The sequence below is a fragment of the Paroedura picta genome, chromosome 9 (genome assembly GCF_049243985.1).
Source record: "Paroedura picta isolate Pp20150507F chromosome 9, Ppicta_v3.0, whole genome shotgun sequence".
Taxonomy (NCBI): Eukaryota; Metazoa; Chordata; class Lepidosauria; order Squamata; family Gekkonidae; genus Paroedura; species Paroedura picta.
In genome coordinates, this window is record NC_135377.1 from 74724582 (window position 1) to 74743770 (window position 19189).

Below are 19189 nucleotides of genomic sequence, written 5' to 3' on the forward strand. Positions count from 1 at the left end.
TTAGGAGGTTTGGTATAGACTCTGTTTGCTGAGATGCTGGTTTTCAGCCTTTTGCATTTTATGTGATTTTTTAAAAAAAATATTTTATTTATGGCTTACCTCTCCTCTTTTATCCTCACAGCAACCGTGTGAGGTAGGCTAGGCTGGCAGTGTGTGACTGGCCTGAGGAAGCCCAGCCACCTCCCCTGACCGAGGGGGACTCAGATCGTGGTCTCCTGGGGCTGGTTTGGCCTGTTGCCTACGGAACCTACACTGATGGAATCAAGAGGGAAGCCAGCCACGCATCAGGGCTGCTGGGGAGGGGCATAACCAGAGGCACAGCCTTCCGGGGTCCAGCTGGCAGCGGGGGGAGGTGTTGGGCTGTCAGCACGCTCTGCCCACCGTCACCCGGCCAGCTCAGGGGCATCAGGTGGGGGGTGCTGCTGCCTGAGAAAGTGTTGCCAGCAGCCAGGGTGGTGACGGTTCCTAGCAGCCGTGGGCCTGAATGGACATTGTGGCGCCAGTTGGAAATCCTGGCCCTGCCTGCCCAGCCATTGGTGGGTTCTTCAGGGCCTCTCAAGTATGATGCCTGGGACGGGACCCTGGATTTGTGCTGTGCAGCCGACAGCTGTCATTCCTGTCAGCCGTCTTGGCCAGTCCAACCTCTTGGCTGGGTTCTTCTGAATATGATGAACATCTCCTTGCTGAGGGGCCTTTCTGTAGACTTACTTAGCCCGGTGCTCAGCTTAGAGCCCCTCCTTCAAGTGCCACGCAGCTTCCTATTTCGCTTTTGTGTTCCTCTCAGTCCCTCAGTGTCTCAGCCAAATTTATGGCAATGAGGGATGCCAGCCTGCAGGTGTGGCCTGGGGATCCCCTGCAATTACAGCTCTTCTCCAGACACCAGAGACCAGTTCCCCTCCTGGAGAAAATGGATGCTTCGGTGGACTCTCTTGGGTTGCCAACCTCCAAGTGGAGCCTGGAGAGCTCCTGCTATTATATATGATTTCCAGGCAACAGAGATCTGTCCCTCTGGAGAAAAGGGTTTCTTTGAAGGACGGACTCTGTGGCCTTGCACGCTGTCCTGCCCGCCTCTCCCTGCGAGCCCCCTGGGGGCAGGCAGCTGAGCCCATGCCGAGTGCTTCGCCCTCTGGGATGCTGGAGCCCAATACCCTCGGGACGAGGAGCAACCTGGGCCCAACCTGGAGTCAACCCTGCTGTTTGTGCTTGTAGCCCCAGGGCTGCAGCAGAAGGGTCCTTCCAGCCCTGAAGAGTTGCTGGAATGCCAAAAGCAGGGAAGGAGCGCCAACCTGAGAGCTGTCAGAAGTTGATTCGGCTGTCAGGCTTGAAGGTGTGCAGCTGACGGCCCTTCCTCAGATGGGAACTTAGTCCTTGGGGGGAAGGCTTCTCCACCCAGCTGAGAGCTGCCTAAGGGTTGGAGGAAGCCTCTCTGTGGGTACAACGCTTGCATGCCTTGCACATCTGCCTAGGTGACCGGTGTTCCTGGTTGCTGAGGTGAAGCTCTGCCGCTTGGAGCCTGGTTCCTGGTTTGCCTTGACTCTTGACTTCGTTCCTGGCTCTTGACTTCAGCTTGGCTCCTGACTTTGGTCCTGCTTCCTGACTCCAGTACTGCTCTTGACCCAGCTCCTCCCCCATGGTATGACTTTGGAACTCCCTTCAAGGTTGACCCTGGACCAGCTCTCAGCCTTGCACCCCTCCCCATCTCCCTCGGAGGACTGTCTCCCTTGGCTTTGGCCCTACAGATTGGACTCTGGACTCTCAGCTTGCCTAACTATTTGCTCCCAGCCTTCCGGCCAAGGGAGTGATCAGTCTGCGGCTGGAGTGTGTCCCGGCAGGGCAGCACATATTCCAATGAGGTCCCCCAGTTCAACAAGCCCCGTCCTCTCCAGTCTCCATCCCCAAAATCTCCAGGTATTTCCCAGGCCAAAGCTGGCAATCCTAATTTTCTTCCAGTAAGGTCCCCGCCCTCTCCAGACTCCACCCCCAAAATCTCCATGAGTTTCCCCACCTGGATCTGGCACCCCTAATGGGGGATGGCCGGCCTCTCTGGCTGACACCTGTGGCGGTTTTAGGGAAAGGGGTCTGAGAGGCCAAGGACATAGTCATTTATTTTGGTTCTCTGCTTCCAATTGAAGCACCACAGACCCTGCTCAGCCGGATGGGGCCAAATTCCCTCACAAAGAATTGCTTGGAGCCCCTGTTGAGTGTCCAGGAGCCTCCACAGCCATCAGAACGGTCATCCGAATGGACGGAAAAGCAATAAGGGGAGGCTGACGTGCTGATGAAAGGCAATGGCCGAGTGCTACGCTGGATGCCAGGCCACTGTTCGCAGTGTTGTGTAAATGCACACCAAAATAAATACAAATGAAAACCTTTGTAAGGTGTGATGCCTTTTCTAGCCAATAATAGCCCCTGCCTGACTTAGCAGTAAAATGGTCACCCAAGATATAAACCAACAACGAACAAGAGAAGACATGTCAAAAAACACTTTGAAGACTGATGGTTGGACTTGTACGCTAATCTTACCCGGCCTCTCCTGAGTCAACAGTGCCATAACAACACCAAACAGTACACTGGTTTTGTCGCCCCAGTTCATACTCAAGAGATCTGACAGAGGAACGGACCGCTTTTTGTGGGGGGCAATTTGGGCAGAGGTACTCCGGCTGGGATTGTGGCCTGTTGGTGTAATTCCCCAGCCCTTGATCTGCGGGTGAGATCCTCTGGTCCCAGCCTGCGAGGCCACAGCTGGATTTACTGGCTCACAACTAAGAATTCACTGCAGGCTCCCAAACTTTGGTTCGCCAGATGTTCAAGTCAGGAAGACGGCAGCTTTGGAAACAAAGTGTTTCTAGAATTTTGAAGGTAGGAGGCTTAGACATGGAGACGCACTTGGTTCACACTTGGTTTGCCACCCTGTAAATGGAATCCAGAGAGACAAACTGCTACTCCTGAAGTCTGTATTTGTTTAAAATATAAGGAACAATGGCCTAAGTGGGAGCAAGCCTGCCTTGCTTAGGAGTCTGCAGTGGCAGTTGTGCTAGCCTTGGGAATGGGGGGAAGCAGGCCGACGGGGGCTGGGGAGGGTGTCTGGGGGGGCCTTTTCTCAGGCAAAGCTTTTTAAATGCTGTTTTCCACTGGGGAAAGGTTAATGCTTCATGCATGTAGGCATAGTGTCGCTTATTTAATGATGAGGCCAGTGCTTCTGTTTGTATGCAAACCCACTTGGCAGTCAGGATCCATGCTCAGAACTCCTGAAATGGAGCTCAGGTAGGGTGCTGAGCCCCAAGGAAAACTGGATGGTGCCTGTGGTCAGCAGAAATCCCTTTTGGGGGGATAAATTCCCTGTTGCATTGGGCTTCCTATTATGTTTTCTCCTCTCCCTCCCTCCCTCCCCATGAGGAAGAGCGTAGGGGAAGGGACAGGGTTAAACCCCCTCCTCACTAGCCTCACCCTTCCAGGGCTGGGGTGACCTGCTAAAGCCCAGGCTAAAAAAGGTAAAGGTCTCCCCTGTGCAAGCACCGAGTCCTGTCTGACCCTTGGGGTGACGCCCTCTAGCGTTTTCATGGCAGACTCAATACGGGGTGGTTTGCCAGTGCCTTCCCCAGTCATTACCGTTTACCCCCCAGCAGCAAGCTGGGTACTCCTTTTACTGACCTCGGAAGGATGGAAGGCTGAGTCACCCTTGAGCCGGCTGCTGGGATTGAACTCCCAGCCTCATGGGCAAAGCTTTCAGACTGCATTTCTGCTGCCTTACCACTCTGTGCCACAAGAGGCCCAGGCTAGGTCATGATTAAGAGGCCCCAGAGTATCACCTCAAACTGGTACTTTATTAATTTTAAAAACTCATCAGTTTTCAGGAAGAGTGCGGCTTCCAAGCTTAGCTAACTAAGCCTGTCCCAACCCCACTTCCCACATAGCCTGGAAATCTGCTGATGAACCTCCAGGGCCACAACAGTTGCCTCCATCCTTGGGATTTGATAAGGGGAAATGCAGAGAGTCAGATGTTTAGTATGGATACTTCTGAGCTTTGAGCATTATAATCTTTATTCGACAGTATGGGTTGATTTTGGACCATGACTCAGCACATGGATGAATTTTTATTTCATCAGCTTATTGATTGCATCATCTGCCTCTCTCCGTCCCCTTTTGGACTGTAAGAAAAATGAATGGGAGCAAATGTATGAAAATCTGTCTTAGCCATGGCATGTGAAGGGCAAATGTTGGGGACAAACAACAGAGGAAGTTGGGTGCACCCCTGCCACATTTATGAACTTCCCAGGAAGACCTTTCTACTTACTTCTGAGGACAGAAAGACTATTAGGGTAGAGCAGGGGAGCTGACATTGTGGTTCTGTGACTATATACTTCCAAATCCAAGGACAACAGTGCAATCCTAAGAAGAGTGGTATCCTAAGAATGCCAGTGTGGTATACACCACCAGAATGGTGTAGTGGTTAAGAGCAGCTGCTTTGAATCTGGTGAGCTGGGTTTGATTCTCTGCTCCTCCACCTGCAGCCAGCTGGATGACCTTGGACTCATCACAGCCCTGATAGTGCTGTTCTCACAGAGCAGTTCTGTCAGAGGTCTTTCAGCCCCATCTCCCTTATAGGGTGTCTGTTGTGGGAAAGGAAGGCAATTGTAAGCTGCTTTGAGACACCTTTGGGAAGTGAAAAGTGGGGTATAAGACCCAACTCCTCTTCTTAGCATTGCAGTGTATGGCGCTGTGAGAAGTCTGGACTTCCTGGGGTGTCTGACCAGGGCCCACCCTGCTGAGTTTCAAGCCCTGATGAGACTGGCGTAGCCTGGGCCACGCAGGGGCGGGCTTGGTCCCTAGCAAAGCCCCAAAGCCCTGCAACTCCAACAGCACGGCATAGTAGGCGAACCTTTGATCTGGTTATTCGTATGACTCAAACTCCCACCCAATCCTCTTGTTTGTACATAAAGCAGCGTCTCAGCTGCTATTGTGGCTGGAAGAAAAGAAGCGGCAGGGAAGTCATGCTTGGGTGTTTGTTTGGCGCAGCCTTGGGTTACCGGTTGCCTAGGAACATTCCCAGCGGCTTGGATCTAGAGATTAGAGTTTAGGCACATCTAGAGATGGCCGTAGCCAAGGGACAGTGTCTGGGTGGCAGGTTGACATGGACAGAGAGGTTGTCGAGAGGCATTTAGCTGCACTGGATGAGTCCCATCCCCCTACTGCTCCTCCCAGGAACTTTGACTGTTCCCGGGACCGGGAGGAGAGTGGGGATGCAGGGCATTCTAGACTGTGGGTGTACCCAGACTCTGATTAATCCGACCCTAGTCCAGACTCTGGGGGTGGGGGTGGAGCCTCTCCGCAAGCTGCTCCATTTTGCCCAAATGGATGGAAAATGTGTGACGGGTGGGGAGGCAGTGTCCCGCACCCTTCCTCTGGACTTAGAACTATCAGAACATTGGGAGCGGATTCAGCCGGGGGTGGCTCCGAATGCAGCTTTTCTGCTTGTATTGGGGCTGGACTGGCTGCGCAAGCACGACCCCAGCATGCGCTGGATATCCCGGGTGCTCCGTTTTAACGACCTAGGTTGTCTGTATCACTGCCAGCGGGCGGCGCAACACAGTATCATGGAAGGGAGGCAAAAACACGCAGCAGTGCGCCGCACCCGGCCCCCAGGCTTGCCTAGAGAATATTGGGATTTACAGGATGTTTTTGAGCATGTGAAGGGTGGGCGCTACTCAAACAAGAGCTATTGCATGCTCAATCCATGACTATCCCAGAAAGACGAAAACACTGCAGGAGCTCTAAGAAGCCTATTTGGATGAACAGAGAACTTCAAGAGGAACTAAGAAAGAAAAGGAAAATGTTCAGGAAATGGAGGTAAGGACAGAGCTCTAAAGAAGAGTACCTACAGGTTACTAGGCACTGTAGATCAATCATCAGAAAGGCCAAAGCTGAGAGTGAGCTAAGATTGGCCAGGGAAGCCCACTGTAACAAGAAAAGATTTTTCAGTTATGTGAGGAGCAAACGTAAAGTAAAGGAGGCAACAGGCCCACTGTTGGGTGCAGATGGACAAACACTAACAGAGGATGCAGAGAAAGCAGAAAGGCTCAGCGCCTATTTTACATCTGTTTTTTCCCACAGGTCAAAGTGTTTAGGCACATCTAGAGATGGCAGTAGCCAAGAGATAGTGTCTGGGTGGCAGGTTGACATGGACAGAGAGGTTGTCGAGAGGCATTTAGCTGCACTGGATGAGTTCAAATCCCCTGGTCTGGATGAAATGCACCCAAGAGGGCTCAAAGAACTTTCCAGAGAACTTGCACAGCCCTTGTCCATCATTTTCGGGACCTCTTTAAGGACTGGAGATGTCCCGGAGGACTGGATGGATTTGTCTCCAACAGGTTCTGTCAGACCAACCTGGTTTCCTTTTTTGACCAAGTGACAGGTTTGCTGGATCGTGGAAATTCGGTTGATGTCATTTACTTGGATTTTAGTAAAGCTTTTGACAAGGTTCCCCATGATGTTCTGATGGATAAATTGAAGGACTGCAATCTGGATTTTCAGATAGTCAGGTGGATAGGGAATTGGTTAGAGAACCGCACTCAAAAAGTTGTTGTCAATGGTGTTTCATCAGACTGGAGGGAGGTGAGTAGCGGGGTACCTCAGGGCTCGGTGCTCAGCCCGGTACTTTTTAACATATTTATTAATGATCTAGATCAAGGGGTGGAGGGACTACTCATCAGGTTTGCAGATGACACCAAATTGTGAGGACTGGCAAATACTCCGGAAGATAGAGACAGAGTTCAACGAGATCTGAACACAATGGAAAAATGGGCAAATGAGAACAAGATGCAATTTAATAAAGATAAGTGTAAAGTTCTGCATCTGGGTCAGAGAAATGAAAAACATGCCTACTGGATGGGGGATACGCTTCTAGGTAACACTGTGTGTGAATGAGACCTTGGGGTACTTGTGGATTGTAAACTAAACATGAGCAGGCAGTGTGATGCAGCGGTAACAAAGGCAAATGCCATTTTGGGCTGTATCAACAGGGGCATCACATCTAAATCACAAGATGTCATAGTCCCTTTGTATACGGCACTGGTCAGACCACACCTGGAGTACTGTGTGCAGTTCTGGAGGCCTCACTTCAAGAAGGACGTGGATAAAATTGAAAGGGTACAGAGGAGAGCGACGAAGATGATCTGGGGCCAAGGGACCAAGCCCTATGAAGATAGGTTGAGGGACTTGGGAATGTTCAGCCTGGAGAAAAGGAGGTTGAGAGGGGACATGATAGCCCTCTTTAAGTATTTGAAAGGTTGTCACTTGGAGGAGGGCAGGATGCTGTTTCTGCTGGCTGCAGAGGAGAGGACACGCAGTAATGGGTTTAAACTACAAGTACAATGATACAAGCTAGATATCAGGAAAAATTTTTTTCACAGTCAGAGTAGTTCAGCAGTGGAATAGGCTGCCTAAGGAGGTGGTGAGCTCCCCCTCACTGGCAGTCTTCAAGCAAAGGTTGGATACACACTTTTCTTGGATGCTTTAGGATGCTTAGGGTTGATCCTGCATTGAGCAGGGGGTTGGACTAGATGGCCTGAATGGCCCCTTCCAACTCTATGATTCTATGATTCTGTGATCAGGCTGCTGAAGGTGAAAGGAAGCCTTTCAGCCTGACCTCCTGCTGTCCGAAATCTCTGGATTTCTGCTGTTTGTCTTTTTCTTTTAGCCCATGGCAGGAAGTCTCAAAAAACCAAGTGTCACAAGTATATTGCACTAATTTGGAGAAAGACATATTTTGGCATTCCTGCGGAGCAATGCCAACACTTCAGAGGGGTCCTAATGAACCATGTGGTGGGTCCCAGCTGTGGGTCATCTCTTCAGCCCCCCCTTCCCCTCCCTCTGTTCTGCTGACCTGCTAGAAGGGTTAGGATTGGGGTTGGTGGTTCCAGGGGGTCTCCTGCTGGAGCTCGTGGGTGCTTTGGAGGGTGGGTTCTAGGGAATGGTGTCTGTCGAGGACCCTCTGCTGCCAAAGCCCTTCTGCCCCCACCCACCCAGAACCAGCAACCCTCGTTATGATTCACTTCACTTGGCCAGGAGGTCCTTTCTGAGCCAGGCCCTGGGGGAGGTCTCTGGGGGCAGGGCCCTGTGTCATGAAGGGCTGGTGTGTTTTGCTACTGAGAAGCTGCTACTGGATGCTGCAGCAGGTATGAGACAATGTTCTGCAGCTAAATTAAAGTGGACTAAAATCTGCTGTGTTTTGCCTCCGTTCCCTGCTGGGAGCTCTTGGGAATGGCTGTGGTCAGAAACCAAAAGGCTGGAATTAGGTACTGCTTGTAAGTAAAGTTGTGAGCCGCCCTCTTTCTCCATGCAGGATGGCTTCCTTCACCTGGAAGTCCCCCCATGGTTGGGTTCAGCCCTTGGTTGGTTTTGGTTCTCTGCACTGAGGATCGGGTCAAGTGTCAGGAGTCTTTGCACCTCAGATTTTTGCTGAATATGGAGTTTCCCCCAAATCACCTGATGGCCCTTTTGTTCTTGCAGCAAAAGCTGAAGGAAGAGAAAGAGGCCAAACGGGCTCACCTGGATGGGAGACATGACTACGTCCTGTCAGTTGTGGCTTCCTGCGTGGATCTGGAGAAGGCCGAAGTGGAGGACGCCATCCTTGAAGGAACGCGGGTAGGGCATGCTGTGTGCTTTGGAAGTGAGGAGGCGGAGGACAGAGTGTTTGCCCATTTTCCTGCTAAGGTCAGAAGGAGTGCCTGTTTCCTTGTGCTGGGAACAAAGGTTGCTCAGAAAATGGCCAGTCGTGTGACCTTTTGGGGCATATTAATTCCCTTTTTATCCTGCTTTGCTTTATAGGAACTCATGGTGGTGTCCAAAGTCCCCTCCCCCAAAGTTCCCACCCCCGGAGAAAGTGGCAGGAGGGAAGTGGAGAGACCCTGGGCGAGACCGTGGGGCTGGCGTGGCGAAGGAATTTGTGGCATTTTCCACCGACAAGCTGGTTTACCAGCCTAGTATGAGCCTTCAGTGCATTGAACCGAGGTCGCCAGGCGCCATCTAGTGGCGACTGAAGTGCGGTGCTGCATCCCTCTACTGGGAGGAGTGGGACTGCCAGGATCGGGAAATGCCTATATTGGTGGCAAGATCTCTGCAGTTCTACTAGAGGGTCATCCTTCTCTTTGGACCAGAGACTCAGGGGTTCTTAGGGCCAGGGAAGATTAGTGGGAGGGAGTGAAAGGTGGACATGACAGGTAGATTGGGGAGGGAGTAGAAGCGGGTTAGGAAGGGGTTGGAGGCCGACCCGAGATCCCCTATCTGGCGGGATTGGGTTGAGCCCCTCCCTTGATTGACCCACCAGCTTCTAGTTAGTCAGGGTGGGGAGGGTGGGTTGGGTAGGGAGGGTTAGTTGGGAGGTGTGGGCCGGGGAGTTAGGGAGGGCAGGCTAGATTAGTGCAGCAGGGTGGGTGAGTAGGTAAGAGGGGTCATTCCACCTGGACTCCTCTCAGATATGGATGGGGATTCACTGCCTTGGGGAGCCCAGCCGGGGACCGGGATTGGAAGCATCATGGGCCAGGGTTGGCGGAGGAGGTTGGACAAGAGAAGGACAGGGAGAACGGGAGTCTGGCGGGCTCGCTGTCCTTCTAGCCCCTGTCCTGTCCCCAGGCATGGGAGGGTGGAGGCTAGGGTTAGGGATCCGCCATTGGTCCTCTGCAATGCCAGGTCGATTAACAACAAGGCCTCCACCCTCTGACAATTCTTTGTGGAGTTGGGGGCTGACCTGGCTTGCGTGACCGAGAGCTGGGTGCGGGACGGCGAAACTGTCGCCTTGAAAGAACTGGCTTCCCCTGGGTTCTCGGTCATGCACCAATCTCGGTCCCACAGTAGGGGAGGGCGGGTGGCTATCTTGGTCCGGGCGGCTTTCTTCTATAGGGCTCTCCCTGCGCCGGACATCAGGGGAGTGGGATGTGTCGGGGTTAGTGTGCGCTCAGTCGAGAGTCTCTAGGTGCCCTGTCGAGCCTGATGGAGGCGACGGCCGCCTGGGCGTTGCAGTACCCGAAGCATCAATGTCCATGTGGAGGTGCCGTCTCCAGGACTTGGCTCGGACCTAGTGTCGGCCATGACGACACTGGGGCTCTCGCAATTTGTTGCTAGACCCACGCATTACGCCGGCCATACCGCTGACCTGATCTTCGGCACGGGGATAGAGGTGGGTCTGGATACGGCTCTGGACCCGATGCCTCCTGGCAATTTGTTGAATGCCATGGTGGAAGACTGGCAGCCCTGCCTGGCAGATGCCATCGATACGATCGCCCCTAGACGTCTTCTCTGCCCTCGACTCAAACGGTCACCGCGGTACACCATGGCGCTCCAGGAGAAGAAGAGGGAAGTGAGACGACTGGAGCGAGTGTGGTGGAAAACTCGTGACGAGGCCGCGAGAACATCTTATCGCACGCTTAGGAGGGCGTAGGAGACGGCAGTGAAAGGAGGTGGCCATGGAAATTGCGTCCGCAAGCTCTCGTCCTAGTGTTTAGGGTAGTTTAATCCTTGACCGCCCTGGGTGCCAAAAAACGAGCGGATTGGATTTAGGCTGTGAGGCATTAGCGAGCTATTTTGCAGATAAAGTCTTGTCGCTCCACTGTGACCTTCCCGCCACAGTTAATACAGTAAATGGAGGCCTCTTGGCCGCCTTTGGAGGTGACATTTGATGGCTTCAGATGGCTCTCTTTAGCCAAAGGGGACATGTTGCTGGGGTTGGTCAGGGCGACCACTTGCCCCCTGGATCCCTGCCCTTCTCGGCTCCTCAATGAAGAGGGTAGGAGAGCAGCTCCGTGATATTGTTAACGACTCCCTCCAGTCGGGGGAGTTTCCGGAGCAGCTTAAGGAGGTGGTGGTCTGCCCACTCCTGAAAAAAACATCGCTGGATCTGGGGGACCCGGTCAACCACCGCCCGCTTGTGCATTTAGCGTTCCTGGGAAAGGTGGTTGAAGGGGCCACAGCGGACCAGCTCCTGGCGTTCCTGGAAGAAACTTTGGCGCTCGATCCATACCAGTCTGGCTTCCGTCCTGGCCTAGGGGTGGAGACGGTGCTGGTTGCCCTGATGGATGATCTCCGTCGCCAGCTGGATCGAGGCGGCTCTGCTGTGTTAGTTCTTTTAGATCTGTCGGCCGCATTTGATGTGGTCGACCACAAACTACTAGCATGCCTCCTCGCCGGGACGGGGATAAGGGGCACAACATTACGCTGGATACGCTCCTTCCTCCTAAACCGGACCCAGAGGGTGGGGTTGGGGGATGAGCTATCGAGCTCATTTGGGCTCCCCTGTGGAGTACCACAGGGCTCAGCGCTTCCCCCCCCCACGCTTTTCAACATCTTCATGCTCCCTCTGGCCCAGCTGGTCAGTATCTCCTGATGGACGGCTGCCCTGATTTCCTCCCAGAAGTTGTAGCTGGAGGGCTCGAGCAGAGTCGTCTGAAGCTCCACCCTGCCAAGACGGAGGTCCTGTGTTTGGGGGAAGGAGCAGATCAGGAAGCGCGATTACCCACCTTGGCCGGGATGCAACTGACCATTGTGCCCCAGGGAAGGAATTTGTGGGTGACCTTGGATGCCTTCTTAGCACTGGAGGCCCAGGTCAAGAAGGTAGCGGGCCTGGCTTTTTTCCATCTTTGCCAGGCTGTAACTCGCTCTACGTGGGCCTACCCCTGCGCCTGATCCGGAAATTACAGCTGATTCAAAATGCGGCTTCTCGGGTCCTCACAGGAACGGCTTGGAGGGCCCCTGTCCAGCCTGTGCTGAGGCAGCTGCATTGGCTACCGATTGCTAGCCGGATCCGGTTCAAGGTTTTGGTTTTAACCTTTAGGGCCCTCCGCGGTCTGGGACCCACATACTTGAGGGACCGCCTGGTGCATTATGCCCCCCGCAGGGACTTATGCTCGGCGGGGACTAATTTATTTGTGGTTTCTGGCCCCCGGGAGGCGCGTCTAGCCTCAACCAGGGCCAGGGCCTTTTCGGTCCTGGCCCCCACCTGGTGGAATGAGCTCCTGGAGGAGCTGTGGGCCCTGCGGGATTTGCCATCCTTCCGCAGGGCCTGCAAAACGGAGTTCTTCCGCCAGGCTTATGGTTGAGGCCGGCGCCTCCCCTTTTTAGATCGCACATCAGCAGTGACCCCTGGTTTCCCGGATAGGTCCGCCGCCATCAGGTGGGGTGGGGTGGGGGTGTTGGGGATTGTTTTTAGGTGTTTTATGTATTAGGGGGTTTATGGGGTTTTTACATGTTGTTACCCGCTCTGAGCCTCAGGGGAGCGGCGCTTTAGAAGTCCAATAACAACAACAACTTTCCAGAAACTCTGCAGTTTTATAATCCAGGTTTCTCTGCTCTTGTACTCTGGGTTTTTAATGATGGTTGATTGTAATCATTTTATGTTCTTAGGATCCTTTTATGTTATTAGCGTCCCCCTCCCTTGTGCTGTTTTGTGAGGCACTTCAAGACATTCCCTGGAAAGGTGGCATATAAATGTTTTAAAGAAATTTAACAGCCTGGTGAGCCCCAAGGGCAGGGCCCCTGGATCCTGCTCCTGTGTCAGTGTGTGGCCCCCCCTTCAGTTTGTGCCTCCGGATATGAGGCAGCTGTGAGGGTCCTGGCTTGGGACACGGCCTCTGCTCCCCCCGCTGGCTATTGGATCTCGGTGCTCACGCCACACCAGGGCTCCTGACGTCTACATCCGTGCCTGAACCAGGCCTGGCCTGAGTCATCCAGAGCAGGACATTTCCACTGGTTCCTGGGGAGTTCCTGGTCTCTGGTGGCCTGGGAGCTGATGGATGCCATGCCAAGCCCCTGTGCCTGTTCCTTCCCCTGGCCGGTGTGGCAGTTTATGGATATTGTGCCTTGTTTGTTGTGCTGACGGATGCTCCTCTGGTGTGGCTTCCATAGAAGAAGGTGTGGTGGCTGAGCACTTTCAGCCCCCTCCCCCCCCAAGGGCTGCGTGGTCCACATCTTGGCTTACTGGAGCTTTATGTGGCCCTTCCATCTCCCCCGTTTTCAGGGTGAGCTTCCTCTTTGATCCCATTAGACCTTGCAGCAGGCAGTCTCTTTGCATTTTGGGATTCTCACACATGCTTCACAAGCCGCTGTTTCCAATACTGAGGTTGGGATCCATACCTAAATTTGTGTGCTTTGATTGCATCGTTAGTCTTAACACTCCATTCTAGTAGCAGGTGTCTGTGCTTGTTTCCTGATCCATGTACTCACCCATGGAAAACTGAGCTGCTTTTAAAAGCCTGACTCTAAACCCCTTATTGAAATGAATGCATGCTTTAGGCCAGTGGTCCCCAACCTTTATTAGGCTGGGGACCGGCAGGGCATCGGGCCGCGCCCGCAGGGACCGCGCGGGCCACGCCCACGAGCCGCGCCCGGCCGCGCCCGCGGATCGGGCCGCGCCCAGCCGCGCCCGGCCGCACCCGCGGGCCGCACCCGCGAATCGGGCCGCGCCCGCGAGCCGCGCCCGGCCGCGCCCGCGGGCCGCACCCGCGAATCGGGCCGCGCCCGCACGCCGCGCCCGGCCACGCCCGCTGGCTGCACCCGTGGATCGGGCTGCACCCGCGGGCCGCGCGGGCGCGGCCGCCCTGATTCCCTCTCCCCGCCCTCCCCGCAGTAAGAAGTTTCCCGGGCCGCAAGATTGCGGCCTGGGAAGTTTTTTACTGCGGGGGGGGGGCGGGGAGAGGGAGCCGCGGCCCGGCGCCATGGCCTTTGCGGCCCGGCGGCGGGCCGCGGCCCGCAGGTTGGGGACCACTGCTTTAGGCTACGGCAGATGCCACGACTACAGGGCCTGGATTTTATTTAATAATCTAATAAACAAACAAATCTTCGCCTTCTGTGGTTTGAGGTGGGGGCTCCAGGGATCCGCAGCCTTTTTGAGCCTGTAGGCACATTTGGAATTCTGTCACCAGCACAAAATGGCTGCTGCAGGAGGCAGAGCCGGGAACAAAATGGCTGTTCCAGTTTACCTTTGGGCTAGGGATGTGTGCTTCAGATCGGTTTGGCCGCCTCGGGCTTAGGTGATCGCCAGGGCGGCCGAACCGACCCGAAGCAAACATCCCTCCTTTAGGCACATGATGAAGATCCTTGTGCAGTGGGGGCAGACAAAATAATGTTTTGCCAAAACAGCGTTTCTGAAAATCTGTGCAACAAATCAAACTGCCTTGAGCCTCAGGCACCAAGTATTTAAGGCCACCAGGCCCCCGCCCCCAGCACCATGTTGGGGACCCGTATTGTATTCATGTGGCGTATGAGCACATGACTTCCATCTAGCAGATTTATGGAAATCCCTCTAAATTGAAAGTGTGTGATTCGTTAACTTTGACTTTCAACAGATTGATCGTATTGATAAATTCTTTGCCATTGGGGGCTTTCGTCATCTCATATTCTACTATCAAGATGTGGAGGCTTCTGATGCAGGTAGGGAAATGTCTGCTGAGAGCATGAGGCATATTCCTTTGCATGTGGAGAGGATCATAGAATCCTAGAATAATAGACTTGGAAGGGCCCTCATGGGTCATCCAGTCCAACCCCCAGCACTATGCAGGACACTCACAACCCTTTCGCTCATCCACTGTCACCTGCCACCCCCTTGAACCTTCACAGAATCAGCCTCTCCATCAGGTGGCTCTCCAGACTCTGTTTAAAAATGTCCAAAGATGGAGAACCCACCACCTCCCGAGGAAGCCTGTTCCACTGAGAAACCAGTCAGGAACTTCTTTGGGATGTTTAGATGGAGTCTCTTTTGAATTAATTTCATCCCATTCATTCTGGTCTGTCCCTCCGGGGCAAGAGAGAACAACTCTGCTCCATCTTTATGGCAGCATTAAAAAAAAATCCCTCCTGCTTCCCCCTCCTTTTGTCCTTCACCCAACACAGTGCACGGGCCTTCCCATGACACATGATGGCCGACCTGTGCCCACCTCCTGAGGCCCTGCTTGTTCCTCCTGAAAGAAGAAGAGTTTGTTCTTCTATGCTGCTTTTCTTTACCCGAAGGAGGCTCAAAGCAGCTTACAGTCGCCTTCCCATTCCTCTCCCCACAACAGACACCCTGTGGGGTGGGTGAGGCTGAGAGAGCCCTGAGATTACTGCTTGGTTTTATCAGTGCCGTGGGGAGCCCAAGGTCACCCAGCTGGCTGCATGTGGGGGAGTGCAGAATCGAACCCGGCATGCCAGATTAGAAGTCCACACTCCTAACCACTACACCAAGCTGGCTCTTCAGTCCCTTAAAGCACTTAAAAGACTTCATGGAGTCACATGGGAATTCCCTCTGTATGATGTGCTGCTCTATGGAGTAACGGTGCAGAAAGAAGGGGGGATTGTGGCCACACTTAGCAAAGTTGGATCTGAACACTTAGAGAAATGGGTGGGATTCCCTGATTGCCCATGCAGATGGCATGCAGACTGCAATTGGAGGGCAGGCTGCTGGGGTGCAGCCTGTGCCCCCTTGTATAATGTGACACTGATTTTTGTTCCTCCCAAAATCTTGCAGGACTTGGCCCGGCAGGAGTGAACTCTCACTCTGCTAAGCATAAGAAGGCTAAAGTATTCATAACAGAAGGAAAGGATGTTGCCTTGACGGGCATCTGTGTGTTCTTCATTAGATTAAATCATTCCAAAGCCATCACTCCAGAGAATGTCCATCACGTAAGTAAGACAAAATATAGCAGTGAAGAGATTCTGTCCCTTGATCACACTGAACTCCCTCCCTCCCTCCCTCCCGTTAGATGTGCCATGCTTCTGCCATTATTGTTAGCATTTGCCAGAAGTGTAGATGTAGGGTCTTGTGGTTGTTGTTAGGGGCGAAGTCGTGTCCGACCCATCGCGACCCCATGGACAAGGATCCTCCAGGCCTTCCTGTCCACTACCATTCCCTGGAGTCCATTTAAGTTTGCACCGACTGCTTCAGTGACTCCATCCAGCTGCCTCATTCTCTGTCGTCCCCTTCTTCTTTTGCCCTCGATCGATCCCAGCATTAGGCTCTTCTCCAAGGAGTCCTTCCTTCTCATGAGGTGGCCAAAGTATTTGAGTTTCATCTTCAGGATCTGGCCTTCTAAAGAGCAGTCAGGGTTGATCTCCTCTAGGACTCACCGGTTTGTTCGCCTTGCAGTCCAAGGGACTCGCAAGAGTCTTCTCCAGCACCAGAGTCACTACCTCCATTTCTTCCCCATCTATTTGCCAGGAATTGAGAGGGCCGGATGCCATGATCTTCATTTTCTTGATGTTGAGTTCAAGCCAACTTTTGCACTTGCCTCTTTCACCCACATCAACAGGCTCTTTAGTTCCTCTTCGCAGTTATCTTGCTCAAGCGGTTTCCTTTCATTTTCTCACCCCCCCCCCAATCCATCTCCTCTTGTCTCTGGAATGTGGCACCTTGACCTTGGGTACCAGGCTGTCTGGTCCTTTGAAGATCTCCCACTTTTCACGGGTTCTCACAGGAGCTGGAGCTGGCTTGGGAGTTGTATGCTGTGTCTATCCTACCATGCCTTAGTTCTGACAAGGTATTGGTGGGTTAACGTGCTTCCTCTCAGTAACCCCAATCTTTTGCAACAAGTCAAAGCTTTGTGTTTTTGAGTAATCTGAAGAAACCTCACAGTTTGTCAGGACGCATACCTCTGGATCCGTGTCCCTTGTTCGACCAACATGTCTGAGGTGGGCAACTTGGGATCCAAAACCAATGGTGAAGAGGGATGGCCCCCAACCCCCTGCACCATGCAGGACACTCACATCCCAATCGCTCATCCACAGTCACCTGCCACCCCCTTGAGCCTTCACAGAATCAGCCTCTCCGTCAGATGGCTCTCCAGACTCTGCTTAAAAATCTCCAAAAATGGAGAACCCACCCCCTCCCGAGGAAGCCTGTTCCACTGAGAAACCGCTCTCTCAGGACTTCTTCCGGATGTTTAGATGGAATTTCTTTTGAATTAATTTCATCCCATTGGTTCTGCTCCGTCCCTCCAGGGCAAGAGAGAACAACTTTGCTCCATCCTCCATATGGCAGCCTTTTAAATACTTGAAGATGGTTATCTACCCTCTGCCACTTATAAAAGACGTGCTTGGGGCAGCTGGGTTTGGGGAAAATATTTACCAACCTGGATCTGAGGGAGGCGCACTCCAGCGTGATAATTAAATGGGCAGGAATGCCTCATTGCTTTCAATAACCCCCGGGGCAATTTGAGTTCCTCATTATGCTGTTCAGGCCTGGTGTTTTCATGAACCTCATAAATGAGGTGCCACAAGACCTGTTGTACCCAGGAGTATCTAAAAGATGTTTTGATTTATTCAAAAACCATGGATGAGCATGTCCGCCTAGTTTGAGAGGTGCTTAAATGGCTACACAACAACCGCCTCTACACCAAGGTATTGAAATGCAAGTTCCATAAGGAGTGCATGGACTTCCTGTGTTATAGGATATCCCCCAGGGGTCTGAGCATGGATCTGAGCATGATGAGTTAGGGTGGGCCCCACTCCACACCTGAAAGCAGTGGCAAGTTTACTAATTTCTACCTGGATTTTATAGTGAACTATGTCCAGGTTTATACTCCCATTAATGGACTTGTTGAAGACAAGGGGGCCAGGGTGGGGGCACAGTGACCAGGGACTCATTTGCAGTGGAGGGCCAAGGAGCATTCGATGAACTGAAACATCTGTTCACAACTGTAGCAGTTCTGCACAGCTCGGCTGCCAAACAGCCCCTTGGCCAAACCTCCCACTTGCTGGCTCTAAAAGGACTTGGGGGGAACAACGAGGAGTTTCGTGCTCTCCGGGTGGAAAAATGGGAAGGACTCTTTTTCAAAGGAACTAAACTGTATGTTCCCATGTCCGTGTGACCTGAGGTCCTAAGACTGTGCCACGATTCTTGGGACATTTCAGCTCTGTAAAGACCCTCCCTCTGGCCCGTAGGAACCTCTGGTGGCCCAACGTGTGCAAAGACGTCGAGAGAGCTGCTCCACATGCATCACGGCTAAATGGGCTGGAGGAAAACCTCAGGGGCTGCTGCGGCCCCTAGAGCCTCCTATGGCCCCTTGACAGGACATCTCATAGAATCCTAGAATGACTAGGGCTGAAGCCTGTTGTATCCAGGAACACAACGGGCACTAGAGCTTGGGGATGGGGAGAGGAAGGGAAGGATTGTCCTGCATGTAAGGATTGTCCAGACTACAGCAAGGGGATGGAGAGAGGAATGGAAGGATTGTTCTGCATGGGGATGAAGGGTTGCTTTGTGTGTGGGGGTGGGGACATGGGTGTGAAGGAAGTGTAGTGGGGAAGGTTGGATGGGAATGGTTGCTGGCTTCGAGGGGGCTGGGTGGCAGACAGTGGTGGGGAGGGCTTTTGCAGGGAGGGGGACAGCAGGGCAGGGCAATGTGCAGCTCCCAAGATGCCCATCCTGGAGGCCATGGCAGTATTTTGATGGAGAGCCTCTGGAGAAACATGGAGAGCCTTGATGGAGAAACACATGGTATTTCTTGTGGTATGTTGTGCTATTATGGAGTGTATTGTAAGCCACTTTGAATCTCAAAGGGTACACTGGAATATAAATCTTTTTAACAAATGAAGGAATGAGAAGTCTAAGCTAACTTGACTGTTCTTTTGTTCTCAGGAAGTGGCTTTCAATATGTTGGATGCGCGTCATGGTGGCTTACTGAGCAGCACACAACACTTGCTGGCAGACATCTTTATTCCAGCCCTGAAGTCAATGAACTATGGCTGGGGGGAGCTGGGGGGTCCCCAGAAAGGGACAAAAGTTAAGCAGGACTTCCTCGCTTCCCTAGAGGGATTTGTGAGTGTCCTTTCAGGAGCTCAGCAGAGCTTGATGGAGAAGGTAGGCCTGTGTTTCCATGTGCCACAATGTGGTTAAACAAGAACACCAAGAAAGAATACATTGGTGGGATTTATTTATTTATTTTTCACATTTATTAAGTATATAGTAATTGGTTATGAGATTCCAATTGTACATTTGAACAAAGTCTGAGTCCAGTCAGACCAACCTTTAAGACCAACCATCTTTAATTCTGGGTATAATCTTTCATGTGCATGCTCACTTCTCTGAAGAACTGTGTGTGCGCATGAAAGCTACTCCCCAGAATTAAACTCTGTCTTGAAGGTGCCTGACTGGGCTCTCACTTTGAAAATCATTGTTATTGGGGGAAATCTGGGGAGCCCTTGGGAAGCCCCCTGATTACAGCCACGT

General features: G+C 52.7%; 1 protein-coding gene across 2 annotated transcripts in view; it reads left to right on the plus strand.

Moving 5' to 3' along the window:
* The window catches only part of DNAH5 (dynein axonemal heavy chain 5), a 323270-nt gene that overhangs the window by 19443 nt on the left and 284638 nt on the right, over window positions 1-19189 (plus strand). The window contains exons 1-5 of one of the 2 annotated variants that reach the window (XM_077353360.1): window positions 2178-2859; window positions 8509-8643; window positions 14334-14418; window positions 15491-15645; window positions 18599-18820. In XM_077353360.1, coding sequence (XP_077209475.1) covers window positions 2803-2859; window positions 8509-8643; window positions 14334-14418; window positions 15491-15645; window positions 18599-18820 — 654 coding nt within the window. In that variant the 5' untranslated portion in view covers window positions 2178-2802. Of the gene's footprint in view, window positions 1-2177; window positions 2860-8508; window positions 8644-14333; window positions 14419-15490; window positions 15646-18598; window positions 18821-19189 lie in introns of those variants that run through there. The other variant, XM_077353359.1, reaches the window with a different exon arrangement.